This window comes from Branchiostoma floridae, chromosome 2, assembly GCF_000003815.2.
Source record: "Branchiostoma floridae strain S238N-H82 chromosome 2, Bfl_VNyyK, whole genome shotgun sequence".
NCBI classification, from domain to species: Eukaryota; Metazoa; Chordata; class Leptocardii; order Amphioxiformes; family Branchiostomatidae; genus Branchiostoma; species Branchiostoma floridae.
In genome coordinates this window covers 13,618,545-13,633,410 of record NC_049980.1, presented here as the reverse complement: position 1 = coordinate 13,633,410, position 14,866 = coordinate 13,618,545, and the positions used below count along the sequence as shown (strand labels likewise).

Below are 14,866 nucleotides of genomic sequence, written 5' to 3'. Positions count from 1 at the left end.
ACATCAAACCTAATATAGTTTACTTTGCCGTCGATTTTCTTACTTCAAGTCCAAATTTTACGTGATTACGTCCGTGTGTGTGAGATCGTATCTCCCCTATAGTACGGGTGCCCTCGGCTCAAAACTTCGCCGCTACATATCAGGTCACGTCTTATACCGTCAAATATGTGTTCTCTAAGAGTAATCCACATCCAACATAGAGGTTGTAATGTTTTGAAGAGACGAGGATTTTCACTTGGTATTTTGTTTTGGTGATATTCTTTTTTTTTCATATTAGATAAGTTGCCAAAAATCACATGAGCAGTGTTTCCACGTTTTCATAGGTTTCTTGACTCTAGTTGCACAACAACTTTTCAATACCATCATTTTATACAACTTGTGTGGTCTCAAAAACAGCTTGTGTTTATTACAGATACTGACCAGATAGCATTTCTTTGCAAGCTTAGCTATTACTAATATTATCACTGCCTGCTAGTAAGAAAACTTCATCATCAAGCTATTAGTGCAAGTCAGTCACCCTTGGCTTAGCCTTAGGTGAAACATATTATAATAGTCAAACCTTGCAACAATATTTAAAACGTGAGAAGTTTTGAGGTCAAGATAGACACTAGTCCTTTTCTATACCAACAATTGCTAGTAATTCGTCAAGAAGTACAAAATGAATTAGTATCACTTTTGACACAGAGATACTGACAGCCATTTTTGGTTGTTCCAGGAAAAGGCAACCTAACACCATCTGCCAGCCATCCATAACTAGGATGAAACATGAAAAAAAAATGAAAAAAAGGTTTCAGACAGGTGTCATCTAGTAAACATATCTCAATGTTCCAGACATCACTGCATCTTTGCAGCAAAACATGTCATGTGTCTTTATCAATATCCTCGGCCGACACATATAAAAGTACAGTGAAAATCAGTGAAGAAGCACATTGATATTGTGCTAAGTACAAAATGAACCAGTATGATTTTTGACACAGACATACTGACAGCCATTTTTGGTTGTTTAAGGAAAAACCTATCTAGCACTCTCTGCATGCCAGTCATCCTAAGCTACGATGAAACACTACTAGTACTGCAAATTGTTTGCAGCAAAACGTGTTGTGTGTCTCCTGACTGCGTCTGCCTTGTTTGGCCTGTCACAGGCAGCGCTGAGCGGCTCTGGAATCTGTTGTTCCAGGACGTCACCATCGAAGTCCTCTCCACCACACATACGCTTCACCAGACCCACCAGCTCCATGACGTAACCTGATAAAGACCAAGTTTAAATGAAATCAATTAACGTTATGTTGCATATTTACTACTAGGTGTACTTGCGGACTCTGTGAAGTGATGCCTACACTCACTGAGAGCATTTGCTGTCATGAGCAAGACAGAGTGTCTGAAAAAAGAGACGGCCTGCAGTGTATCGTTCAGCACCCCGGCTTTGAGCCGGTGTGCTTGAATGAATATGGTCTGGAGGTGGCACACATCAACTACCAGGACCAATATGGAGAGAATCTTGGAAATGAGTAAGTATGAAGTAGTTTGGGGCAGGAAATATTCTCAATTTATTTGTAAATATGACTAAGAATACAAGATTGGACAAGTTTTCTAAAATTCACCAGTCCTATCGCTAATCAGGCAACTATATAAAAAAAAATTACTTGCTCGAACCAATTTTCCACTTGTCCAAAATTCAATTGTCACTTTTATATGCATTTCCCCTCCCTGCAATGGAGTTCTGATTATTGCCTGTATCATTACAAATGCTTGTCTCCTGTTTCAGGTGGAAGAGATACACAGCATACAGGCAGTTTGTCCGGTGGTGCTACGGGCACTTGGGCAAGGAGATCAGAGTCCCTCTGCCAGCGTGTGTTGTGTCTACCATTAGGAGGGCATTTTCCTCTCCTAACTACACCGGGTTCATGGAAAACCGTGAATGAGCAATTAAACAAACTGTTGAACTGACTTATTATGCCTGTATTAGTGAAGCCCACACACAATTTGTTCTTAATTACTATTTTTGAATGACTGGTATTTTATTTTTGACATCCATCTGCATATCTAAGTCATATGATTTAAGTGTTTAAGGCTGTCAGTGTACTTGATAATCTATGAATCCTATGTACATTCCAGTATGTGCAGCTATTGATTTTGAAAAATGAATATAGATTATTTTTAAAAAAACTGTTAAACTGATGAACTGTCAAAACGTAGAAGCATGCAAAAAGATTCAATAGTTTACCAAAAGTTGGTTGCTCTAGCACTCTCCTAACAATGTGCCCGCCCTGCTTGTACTTGGGGAAGTGGATGCTGAAGATGCCATCTCCATCCCTGGTCCGTGCCTGCGCCCTGTGCGCGTTCTCGTTGAAATGTAATGCCGCCAGGATTACCCTGAAATGAGACCACAAACAGTGTAATCATTCTACAATAAAGCTACCCACATGTAAATACTAAGTATTACTGCATTTGGCCCAGAAACAAGAACAGTAAGAATTATTGGGAAAATTATTCGCATTAAATTGACCGCTGCTTATTTCACATAAAAACTTGCTTATAAACAGGGGAACTTTTATATCTTTAAGAAGATTACGGTTCGATTACCTGTTCTCCATCCCTTGGTACGAGTAGTGGTACATTTTGGGCGCAAAATGTAGAATGAGACTATGGAAGGCCTCGAGATATGACGTCTGGTAGGATGGCGAAAGGCGTTTCAAGGCCTTGCATAGTTGCTTGTTGCAGACGATCTTCTCCAGTTCCACAGAGACCTTCGTATCTGGAAAACATGTGCCTGTGTACTTAGTTCCTGCAAATGAATAAAGCAAACACAAAACTATATCTCATAAACCTTAGCTAAATACTATAACTACAGGGTACTATAAAAATAGTTTATACTTACGAAAAAAGAGCCATGGCTTGCGCCGTTCTCTTCCCCTCAGTCGCCCGTGTGCGCACCTTGGGAACAGCCCGCCAAAGCCCCTGTGCCGATTGTGAATGTGCTGAAGCACAGACTTCCACTTCTCGACAATGAGGTCACCGTTGCCAGGAGGTGTAGACGTCACAGCCCAATAAAGGTGGTTGATGATACTGGCAATCCATACCTTGAGGTCTTCACAGCCTTTCGTCTTACTCAGCTTCTTCAGCTTCTTCTTGATGCCTGAATAAACAAGTGTAAATGAAACGTGTCACTGACAAAAAACAATGGATCTTGTTTGAAACGTCTGACCGTTTCCAAAATCAAATCCAGTTGCTTGAGTAATTGCTTTTTGGCGTATCTTATTGCCTAGATGTCTAATCTTCATCGACGTGCAAAATGATTTTTTTTCTTCAATTTTTATCATATATTACTTTAATATAACACGAGAACCAGGAGTTTCACTTGAATACTTAAACTGACTGAAAAGAAAGAGGAAAAACAAAACAAAAACTCTTTTAAATCGAGGAAAGCTGTTAAAACATAATTGGTGTGTAAAGAAATATCCTCTCCTAAATATAGTAGTAAAGCAGTAAATATGTATGAATAGGTTAGGCTTACTTTTGGCAACATGCCAGACATCAAAGAGGTGCTGGATGTTGGGATGCTGCTCACGGATCATCTTGTTTATTCCTGCATGTCGATCAGTGACCAATGTGCCTATTTCTGCATACTCCTGGATTTTTTGCAGGGAGCGCTGAAGACCTTCCTTTTCCATGGCGTTGGAGCTGTCTACCTCGTTGCTCTGTAACACATATTGCTTGTGATGTTGACTACTGTAACATGGAAGATGGCAATTGAAACCCACTACAGCACAATATACAACTGAAGAAGGGAGGGGGGCATGATAACACTGGAACATTTCTTTACAAGTTAATATGTTAATGAGTTGTCACCTCAAATATTGATATCATATAGACACAGATTATCTTTGGATCAAGCGTTAGTGTTCCTTATGAAACAGCATGACAGATGGTTTACTTTTTACAAGTAAGAGACAGTGTTAGAGTACAATTTACCTGCACTAGCTGCACGTCTATCACAGCTGTCTGCTTCAGCTCCATCATTGTATAAGTTCCATATTTCGCAGAGTGTCCTGGGCTATCCGCGCGGCCATCCCCACCACAAACAATGGGCTCTTGCTCGGCTTGCAGGACTGTCAGCATCCAGAACTGCCGCTCCCTCCACAGCGTACGGATGGCCCTGAACAGGATGTTTTCTTGATGGCGGAAGAATGACCGGGTTGACATAACGGCCACGCCCATGTGTGACAAGACTCTAAGCACCTTGGTCACACTGGCTCCAGCGAACAGTATAGCAGATGACAGCAAAATGTTCCCCGCGGCAGTCCTGCCATAGGAAGGCTGGCTCCTCCATGTATCTTCATAGCTGCAATCTCTGCACAGGAATGTCACCAGCAGGTGAGTCCCGACTTCCTTACAGCGCCAAATCAGCTTCCTAGAGGGACACGCTGGACAGCAACACCACGTGGAGAACAGCTGCACCAAACATGTCCAGAACACCATGAAGATGCGTGTGTCCGGCAGGGTATCTGACGTGGCCTCGGGGATGGGCACCTCCTCGGGTGGGTCCTCCTCATCATCCGATATCTCCATAGGCTCGTAGTCTGGATCGTTCTCGTACGCTGCATCCTCCACCGGCTCTGAAACTTCAGACATGGCATCTAACTCCTGCAACCGGTTGTTGTATGTGATCTGTGTCTGGGTGGAGATGGTCTTCACTGAAGGCTTGTTCTGTATGCCAATAGTTGTAACAGTAGGCTTGATCTGCACACCTGTGTTAATACAATATAGCAAAAAACATCCCAGAGTGAAAGATGCCCTGTGTAACAATGCAGGTTTGTACATATAACTTCTGTGTATAGCATCTGAGAAAAAAATGTTTGTCTAAAATACTTGTTTTGGGCTACATTTTACTGCAGATATAACTATACATCAATACTGTAACTCTTTGTAAGGAATGATAATCCTTATTGATATATATACATAATGAAAGGAAGTGGTCCAATGACATTTTTGTGGATACAAGAAAACTTTAAAATGCAAGTGGGGAGCTGAAAGCTGATAATGAGGATAAAATACCTTTACAAGTCCCCACTCGCAGTCTGGCCTGCACAGCCCGTGATTTCATGTCTGGCTGGACTTGTATCCCCTGGTTTTCTGTTGGAGTCACCTATACATAAAAGAATGCAAAATATATATACAATACCTTATTATATTATATCATACAACCAATATTTTACTACAGTAGCAAAAAGATGGAAAATGAAAAAAAAATTCAAAACATGTGACATTCACAAAGCAAACAGAATGACTGGCTGCCACGACACTATCTCGATTCATGTGATTTTAAGAAATAAATCTGCTCTACCAAACTTACATACAGATCTATTGTCAAAACTTACATCAACAGGTGGACCATCATCATCATCAACAGGTGGACCACTGGCAGTTGACACCGCAGTAGCACAGATGTCATGATCAGATCCTCCCTCTTCTACAGGCTCAGCAGATAGACATTCTCGGAGTATCTAATAACAATAAAAAGATAGCCTTTCATTATTTACTATACACTTACATGCCCTGAATAAATACAACTTTCCTATTATTCTAGTACTTTATAGCCTCTGCTCACAGAAATGTAGTACATGTTATAACCATAGAATATAAGCAGCTGATGACTACTATTTATAAATACAGCATATATTGTGTTTTGTTGTATGACATTTTCTTGGCTACTGGCAAGTGTTACCTCTGTTATGTGATGTTTGTTCATGAGTTTTGTACATAAATTTTTTTTCCAAATACCATGCCTTGTTGACCAAATAATATTTATTTGACAAAAGATATAATTCATAAGTCATAATTTCTTACAAAAAATACATTCACTGCTGATGAAAATAAACACGACAACTAATCTTTCTGTAACCGCGGCCTTCTACAATTTGCGTGTGTATGAGAGCCGGTGTTTATAGTGGGGAGGGGGGCCGCTTATTGATATTCGCTGCAGTTCCTTTTCTTTTTTTAAAACTACCAAGAAGAAACAAACGAACAAACAAACGAAAATTTCCGAAACTATAACCCCTGTAAATGCTGCCCTGTTAATGTTATATCCCAACGAGATAAAACAGAAGACAACTCAAAATATCATATTTACCTCCTGGTGACGCCTTTTGGCTACAGCCTGTGATTCCCTACGCTTCGGCTCGGCCGGGCCTCGGGGAAAGATGGTTGGAATTTTACCGGGCAGCACCTCCCTACGGTGCTTCGCATTGAACCCAAACGATCTCTTCAAATCCTGGGCAGGGTCGAAACAGTCCTCTGTAAAATGGTCGGAACACAGCCGAGAGGTCGGGCTCGGCGTCCATTCCTTCCCCTCCCGATCAGGGCCTCTTGTCCGCCGTACGTTCTGCACCCACTTCTCGCGAACTTTCTCGTCGTTTGGAAACTTGTGAAGACTTATCGAAGAGGACGTGTAGTTCGAACAATACGCTGCGACACACCGTGTAGGCATGTTGACAAACCAAGGGCGTTATATATAACGTCCTTGGACAAACTAAATCCCTCAGAAATAGCCGGAGTCTTCCTGAGGACAGTGTTTACTAACAATCAAAATGGCGCCGGGGAATCCCTCGAATCCCCCGCGTTCTTCTACTGCTTACGTCATTCCCGGTTGAGGCGCGCCCAGAGGCGTGTCGTTCTATCTATCGGTAGCCTCGTGACGCGAAGATCAAATTTCGTTTTTAACAGGCGAACAGTGTTTACCTCTCACTTATGTGTATATCGATTGTATAGTGATACCTTTGTTTGATTTAGTCCCATAATGATGCACTGGGGTGTCTTATACACTTTAATTGCCAAGCAGTGCGTCGATTACATTATGTTTGAGCGTATATCTTAATGTGCGAGGCAATATTCTCTCACGATGTACAATACAGTTCGGTGTATATTCATATTCCTGTTTATCACTTGCGGGATACCTCTGATTTCTCAGTCTCTATATAATGCATTCTCAGTGGGTCTTCTCTAATCCAGGATGAATCCACGACTATATAAAGCAATTTCTCTGCAAATGGCGCCTGCGGCCTGTTTCACAACTGACCGTAAAAAGACCCGAAGGATGCTATCAAAGCTTTCACACAAATTGAAATGAGTGATATAGGGGTTCCTTTGCAATTGTTTGGTTGTGTTGTATTTGTGTAATGGTGTAAATGGGAAATAGAGATCCCTGGTAGGCTCAAGTGAGATCAATCCCCAGGAGTCATGCCAGGTCATTCTGACCCATTTTCCACAAGAACAATCATCATCATTTTATACTACACCTACCGAAGAGTGGAACTATAAAAAAATGCCACCAAGTACAGTGGGGGCGCGCATCGTCACTAGTCACCAGACAAAGGCTTCAAAGAACGCTGGCTGCACTGCTACTTGTAGATGTGCAAAGGTTAGATATTACAGGTCATTTTGAAGTATAACTAGCTGCTCCAGATACAAATACAGATCCAACTCTGAATGTTTTGGATCAACTTTAATTTGTAGAATCATCTAATGATGATTACAAAAGGCAGGGTCCCAAAATAGTGACCGATTATGCGAATATTGGCCGTATTCTAAGTTGTGATATTTTTTTTCTCTCCGAACACTACCTTATATCCATCTTCAATGGGATCCATCAAATAAGTATGGCCCCTGTGCTTAATTCTGGACGCTTCGTGCGCGGCAAGTCAAGTCGTCTAATCTCTATCACACAAACTACGTTAGTTATAGGAAGAATATTTACCAAGGCTGAATAGCCACCATAGGGTTTCATTTGAAGTGTAAACCTTTTCGTGGACTGAATCTTCTGGCCAATCATTTCCCTTCTCGGCGAACTGTACGATCCACACCCCCGTGGTGGAGGCTATATTTCCAGGCTGATCAAGGGAGAACTCGAGGAGGACACCCACGAGACATGCGTCAGGTGTCGTATTGTTAAGGAACGCACTCCTCTCATTGCTGTAATAAATACCTCGGTTTCAAGAGTCATTAATCTCAATACCGTAAATGTCTCCCCGCTAGAAAATAATCCCGCATCTCAGGTACTAAAGGTAGATTCCCCTGTGCATCTTAATCAATATGGATGTGCGTTGCCATGGCAACTCCCGCCCTCGTGGTGCAGATAAAACCTCTATGAGACAAATTGGTGCTTAAGAAAGAGCCGTCTTTATGCGTTCGCGTTAAATATTGTTGGTTCAATTTGAACAGCAATATTGCCTTATCAGAAACGTGTAAGGAAAACGATGAGTCTGGCTCATCTACACTGTCTTCTTACCTGGAGAATGGTAATTCTTCCTCATTAACGTCTGCTAGAAGCAAGAACCTCGCTAGAATCTATCGTAAATTTAGAAAATAAAGGCCCTTTACATATGGATTCCGGCATGATATTACAGCAAAGGAAAGCTTGGTCCTTTTCGAAAGCCGCGCTACTAAACTGTGAACGCGATAAAAACAAAACCCTCAACCTACTTGCAGCGCTCTCCGTGTAGTTTGCAATATGCAGAAACTGATCGGGGGCGCGATAAGATTGGCAGGTAGATTACGGGTAGATGACGGTCGCAGGGAATCATTATCATCCCTACATAAAGGCTTGCAATGCGAGCTCTATGCAAGCAGACGGTGGGCGGGTCAAAGGTTACGTATGATTGAATTTCAAACTGAGAGATAATCGTGGGGAATGCTCGGGGTCGGGACAACGCTGCTTTCCTCGCCAAATATCATCGGGGCTGGAGAGCGCGCCTTCGCACAACTTCCAAGCTCAGTACCCAATCAGGGAAGGGATACAAGGATATGCGTAGCACAACTGTATGGCGGAGAGCATTCTGTTGAAGGAGTCACGTACAGCGGCTGAAGAGAAACCCCGGACCAAGCCTACGGGGACAGACGTCGTTTAGCAGCCCATTACCGCTGCAAGATGCTGTGGTACAAGTGGCTTCTACTCGGGATGGAAATCTCCACATATTCTTCTGTTTGGGCAGGTGAGATATTTATTGTGTACATGGTGGAATAAGTGTCTGCGGAAAAACAAAACACGTGATATTGATATTTGCGGAGCAGCACAATAATAAGAATGCATGATAGGTATCATTTCATGGTGGTCGCTTCGACTAAGCAGTTGATCGTCGACGTTATACATCATTTATGGACCCGACCATGTCTTTGTGGTGCTCTTTTGTGAGGGTGACTGAGTAAGAGCAGGTTAAACCTGTGTTATAGGCGGTGGGGTAGGGTAAACTGTGCGCTCAGTAAACTCCTAATCATTTTGTGTGGTATTGCAAAGTGCCCTGTCACGCAATGGCGTCGCAACTGTTGTTGTCGTTGCGGTGTATATGTATCTATCCAAATTCTGCACTGTTTGAGTGATCGAACCTTCATATAACATAAACGATGTTGGCAAAATTGTGAGGACGGAAGTTTGTTTTCAAACCTCCTTGGTCTGATTATTCTTTTTCGTGATGATGCTTATAAGATCATATCGAAAGCACCGTTCCATGAAGGGCACTTGAGGGCACAACGGTACAAAAGATCTTTTCAATTTTCTACATCAGCCCCGTAATGCCCATTGAAAAGCTGCACCACAGACGAATGCGCAGAAATGTTGGGCTCTTTTGTGTGCGGCAGAATGAGCAAAATAGACTCATTTCTTTCCGCCAATTCCAAATGGCATTTCTATTCAAGCCATTACGACTTTGGTCGACGCAGCAACAACTTTTGGTGATATGTTCGAGGAAACATAACTCGGCCTTTTGACGGTAGACAGTGACGTACACACTGTAGGTCCTTCTGACCCGCTATGTAATTGCTAACAACATACCTCTGGGAGCTTATTACAATGGGGCGTTAATACCTGCTTAATCAAATTCAACTTTATGACATATCCATGCTACCGAGTACTAACTAATATGGTACGCATAAATATAAACCATGATCTACCGCTAACGGAATGGTGCCCCCCCGAGGAAGAAGCATGTACTTTCGACTAGTTTAAACACCAGTACCAACGAAAATAGTAGAAGGTTTCATTTATGCTGGTATCCCATGTAACAGAAACAGAATTTAGAATAAGATTGAATAGAGGCAGTTAGGTCACCCATCATTTAATTTCACGAGAAACACCCTCACATTTTCTCTGTAAAAACAGACTTCTTGCAAACTATATTATCATATAATAGCAATTTCTATACAGGATTTGTAAATGTTATTATAATTGTAAAGTAGCCAAACAAGGTGTAGTTTTTAAGCTCTCCAAGTAATTACGGACTAACCCATTCAAGTACTGTCTAAGAACTAATCCTAGGAAATGGAATGAAAACAAGACAATTATAATGACACAATCGAAGTTAAGTCCAGAAGATACCAGCCAGCTCAGACTGACCGGTAGTGATGTGTAACAAGGGGTGGTTGCTTTATGTGGGAAAATGTCAGTGCGATCTTAGCTTTCCATGGCAAGTCAACATGCATCTGATGCATTATTCGTTCTACATGCAGTCGTTTAATTTTCTATTGCATTTTTTCTTGAAAATCTTTCCGATCCCTTATTTCATTTTAGTCAGCCCCTTTTCGAAATCTTTTTTTTTTGTTTGTTACCTCAATTTTAGTTTTGTGGTAGGAAATAATGGAAAGAACCTTTGGGGTTATTTTTGAAGTAGATATTGACACAAAAATAGTCGATCTCGTAATTTCACAGTGGAGAGACACCACGAAATTTGAAAAAAAAAATACCACCGCGAACAATTCAAGATATACAGTAGTTTTCATATCCTGTGCAGTCTGTTTCCCTGTTTGGCATTCCAGGACTATTAGGATAATCATTGGCTGGGACTGGAAACCATTTGCGGGGTAAGCTTTCCTGGTAATTTGTTAACAGGCTACTTTCTACGTATTACTCGCCGCGATAATGCGTACAAACAGCTCCGATTGAGCTTGACATTTGCAGACTATTACGCCTAGCTACAATATTCGCGCAGGAACTATTACGACGAATTAGAGTCTCATTCTGTAGGGAAGCTTCACAATTGTAAATTCCACATCTATGAAATTCGTAGAGCGCTATGTTCAATCCGTTGGTCGCAGCGCAGACGCAGTGAGGTTGTCGCTTTTTTTTGGAATGGGGTTGTAACAAACCTTGATTCATGAAAAAGCGAAATGATATTCACCGAGCTCAAAATATATTTTTAGATTATACTATGTTATCTAAATCAAATTATAAAGCTTTTATTATGTTTCATTTATGATTAATGATCACACAGTTCAAGTTTTGGTCATTGTAAGGTTGCTGAGCGATCGCCACCCACTGGAAAGTAAGCCTTAGCTAAGGATGCTATTTTATTGGCATACTAAGAACTGAAATATCAAAGTACACACTATCAATGTACACATAAAGCATTGCAAGAATACATATGAAGCGAGATGATCTGATGAATATGTTGTAGCTATAGCCGTGGGCATGGCACCTTTTCCAAATGATTTATGAACTCGGTGAACATCCTGCAACAATGATGCGAATTCACAGTTTGGAGAACATGTACCATGAATTATAAAACCAATTCGAAATACAACAACACGAAAGCAATCAGTCAGCCTCAAAAAGGGCCAAAGGGGTCTCAACCTGATGATCTCATTCCAGAGTTCATTCAGCTCACACTTTTGTTTTTATAGAAGCAGTCTGTATTGGTATCAACACCAGTCCGTTTCAAACTAATATAAGTTTTGTAAGAATTTACGAGGAGTAGTTGAAAATCGTTGCTATCAAGCACTGTAGGGACATCCTCACTAGACAGCGTTAAACAACGCTTGCTGCTAGATAGTGTTAGGTGTGACATATCGTTCCTTGATATAACCAACCTCTGACACATTGATTGCGAAGCTGGTGTGTTACGCCGAGCATACCGACTAAACACTACCAGGTACAGATGCAGATTAACTAGGGACTCAAATAGAACTGCAGAACAAAATACAGCCACACTCCTTTGTGTGCCTCAAACAGTAGGTGACCTAATTTCTCCTGAGTCTGTATCACCGTTGAAGGCACGCCATGCAGACGTTATTCGTAGCAACCCGCAGAATAATTACCCTCAGTATGTGGCACCTGCGTCTGGGTGAGCTCATTAAACAAGCAAACAAAAGTAAAGTGGATGACAGAAATGCGCTATTATTATTTATGCCCTCATTAACGATAAAGATATTCAATGTATTATAGATGCGCCATATAGGGGTGACCAGGAGGTTGCTGGGGGAAAAGTGTGATTAGTAAACATTAAACCGTGTGTATCTATGTAATGATTAGTGCCTTTATTTGCAAGCTCATACCTATAAGATGATCATAAAGTAAAACGTAGATCTATCAGATAACGTAAAATGGTAAAACAAGTCTTTAGATCTATTTGACGTTTTTACGTGGTATATTACTGGGCCGGGTTTGTTGTCTTTGGAGGCATTGGCTAATGGATAGCACAACATTTTAATGAGAAGTGGGAGAAGACAAACTGCCAAAACCCTTGGTAAATGCCTTCATTAAAACGCTCTAACTTTTTATTGTGTAATTTAAACACAGAAAATATGGCACACGCTTCCTATACCTTAATGGGTGGTGGCAATTCGGAACCGCCCCTGAGGACAAAATGGTTTCATAAATAGCCGTAATATATAATAAACTATACTGTAATCCACCAGAAATATTGATACTTGAGACACAATAGCTTCACTTTTGAGAAATTTCTCCTTAAACGAAACGGAGTCAAAACAAAAATTTGCAGCTGTACTCGATGCCTTGATTAAGCAGTGACGACAAACCAGACAAAACAAAGCAAAAGTAGACAGGCCTAATATATATTTGTGATCCCCTCAAAACCACTCAAAAGACGGATTGACAAGTCTGAGTCTTCTATAAAGTTATCATATGTTAGGGTGAATTATTCAGCAACCTCATATCATATTTTTTGTCATAATCCATATTCCATAAACTAGTTTGTTACACGGCAGCAACATAACCATGTATGTGGAGCCATTTCACAGCTTACCTGAGCTTATTTCGTGAATGATTGATAGATATGACCCTTCCCCTTTGACAGCCTGTAACATAACGGATGACATTTTGTCTTGTTTTGACAGCTCACGCCCTTAAGGTGCTTTGACCCATGAATAGCATGTTAACTATTATCAGGCCCAACCATCCTGTCATTATCTGCTCCTTTTCACTGTGTATTGTGCAGTTGGTTTAGTCCTCCCAAGGCCTCTATGAATAATTGATGGTCCTCTTTCTATCCTCACCTTTTGAAGGTGAGCATTTTATGTTCAGACAGAATTTGACCTTGTTTAGTGTTGTACAACCGCACTACTCCAGCAATACAAGTTGGACAAATATGTTTTGTTTTACGGGTTAAAGCTGAGCATATAAACTTATAAAAAGCTTGTTTCCGAATGGCATATCAGTTTTATTGTATTCAGTTTCAGTTGCAGGAGACTTCCAACAACGAGTCGAGTGCAATACAAACCGAGTGCAATGCATCAATCAATACAAAGCTATTGCAATGCAAACCTATTGCATTGCGTACCTAATGCAATAGAACTGACATCAGACTCGTAGAGCCTGCTAAGGAAGCTAGTAAAAACACTGACATCACTGACACGACTTGTTGCATCAGAGTGTGCGATGATCACGGAACCAGACAGACGGAATTAGGCATCGCGAGGCGGTGCAAACTGCTGCTAATTGGTCTGCAGAATAAAGGTGTAGAATTTCATGGGTAATTGGTTGGCTTCTGCAACCTCTGGCAGATTCTTATAGCTGCCGGACCGGCAGACAGACTGTCTCTGTCACAGTCAACCTAAGACTTCACGTCAAATGCTTCATTTCGCTACTGTTGCATGTTTTTGAAAATCTGATTCACGTAAAAAATATAAGAAAAAAGAAATACATTTTATCAATCAGTTTCCACGTAAACAAGTTTCAATGATGTATTCTGCTTTATTATTATTCTATTGCCACCTAACAGAAACGTTAGCATCAAGATAATATATCAAGATGTTTAAGATGAAGAGATTATATGTTATAATGTAGAAAGAGAGAGGCGAAATCGGCTGTTTTTAGTTTAACTCGGGTATTTTCATTGGAGATGTCCCTGTGGCTCAACCGGTAGCAGCTTCACAGTTGAGCTTCTGCAGCTGGTTTCGTCGGTTAGTATTTGGATTGCCCGGTTCGATTCTGGATGGGGCTAAGTTTGGGCTTAATGTACCCGTCTGTCGCAATGGACATAAAATGGGGTCCCGTTTTATTCGACGGTCACCTTTTCAAAGCGGAAATCGATATAACATAAGGTATTAGCATACAGTACAACAAAACACTCAAAACGTAAAAAAATAATCATAGCAAGCAAACCCTCCCTGTGAAAATATACCCTGCTACTGAAATAGCATAGAAACTTGCTGCTCTATATTTGTGCGAATGAATGATGTATTGGAGGAACCTTTCAGTTTCCAAGAAAGCTCCACGTCGATATGACACTTAATCACATGTCACCATTGCACCTGTATGCAATGTAATCACCAGTAAAAGCAATTTGCTGAAGTTGTCTGTGGCATGGTTATGGGAAACATGACTCAAAATCCCATTACCCTCCCTTGAGTATCATTATGCTGCAGGACCAGAAGTTAATCCCCGTTTTTTCCAAGAAGCCAGGAAGGACAATACTCACAGGTTTGCCAAGTCATAGCTTCATAGTTCAAAATCAGACTTCAATGAAACGTCTTCAGTTTACTTACGCAAAAACATGACTAGCATATCTCTACGAAAGTCATCATGATAACTCACTGGAAGGTGCCATAATAAAGGGTTAATGCCCCGCCCCGAGGTGTATAT

General features: G+C 41.1%; 4 protein-coding genes across 4 annotated transcripts in view; 2 read left to right on the top strand and 2 right to left on the bottom strand.

Annotated features, from left to right (window-relative positions):
- Positions 1-379: 379 nt before the first annotated feature.
- On the bottom strand, positions 380-2,873 carry LOC118410179. The gene is made up of 3 exons (XM_035811718.1): positions 2,584-2,873; positions 2,225-2,373; positions 380-1,245 (listed from the first exon to the last, which is right to left on the bottom strand). Exons 1-3 carry the CDS (start codon positions 2,616-2,618, stop codon positions 1,067-1,069), a joined length of 363 nt encoding a protein of 120 aa, XP_035667611.1. The 5' UTR covers positions 2,619-2,873; the 3' UTR covers positions 380-1,066.
- On the top strand, positions 1,240-1,947 carry LOC118410180. The gene is made up of 2 exons (XM_035811719.1): positions 1,240-1,508; positions 1,766-1,947. Exons 1-2 carry the CDS (start codon positions 1,330-1,332, stop codon positions 1,920-1,922), a joined length of 336 nt encoding a protein of 111 aa, XP_035667612.1. The 5' UTR covers positions 1,240-1,329; the 3' UTR covers positions 1,923-1,947.
- LOC118408480 lies at positions 2,779-6,821 on the bottom strand. The gene is made up of 7 exons (XM_035809299.1): positions 6,131-6,821; positions 5,379-5,504; positions 5,056-5,146; positions 3,973-4,748; positions 3,515-3,698; positions 2,890-3,136; positions 2,779-2,785 (listed from the first exon to the last, which is right to left on the bottom strand). Exons 1-7 carry the CDS (start codon positions 6,485-6,487, stop codon positions 2,779-2,781), a joined length of 1,788 nt encoding a protein of 595 aa, XP_035665192.1. The 5' UTR covers positions 6,488-6,821.
- Positions 6,822-8,627: 1,806 nt separating this feature from the next.
- LOC118409999 (glutamate receptor ionotropic, delta-1-like) overlaps positions 8,628-14,866 on the top strand; it is a 31,207-nt gene continuing 24,968 nt past the window's right edge. The window contains exon 1 of the mRNA XM_035811444.1: positions 8,628-8,987. Within this exon, the coding sequence (XP_035667337.1) occupies positions 8,924-8,987 (64 nt within the window). The 5' untranslated portion in view covers positions 8,628-8,923. The remainder of the gene's footprint in view (positions 8,988-14,866) is intronic.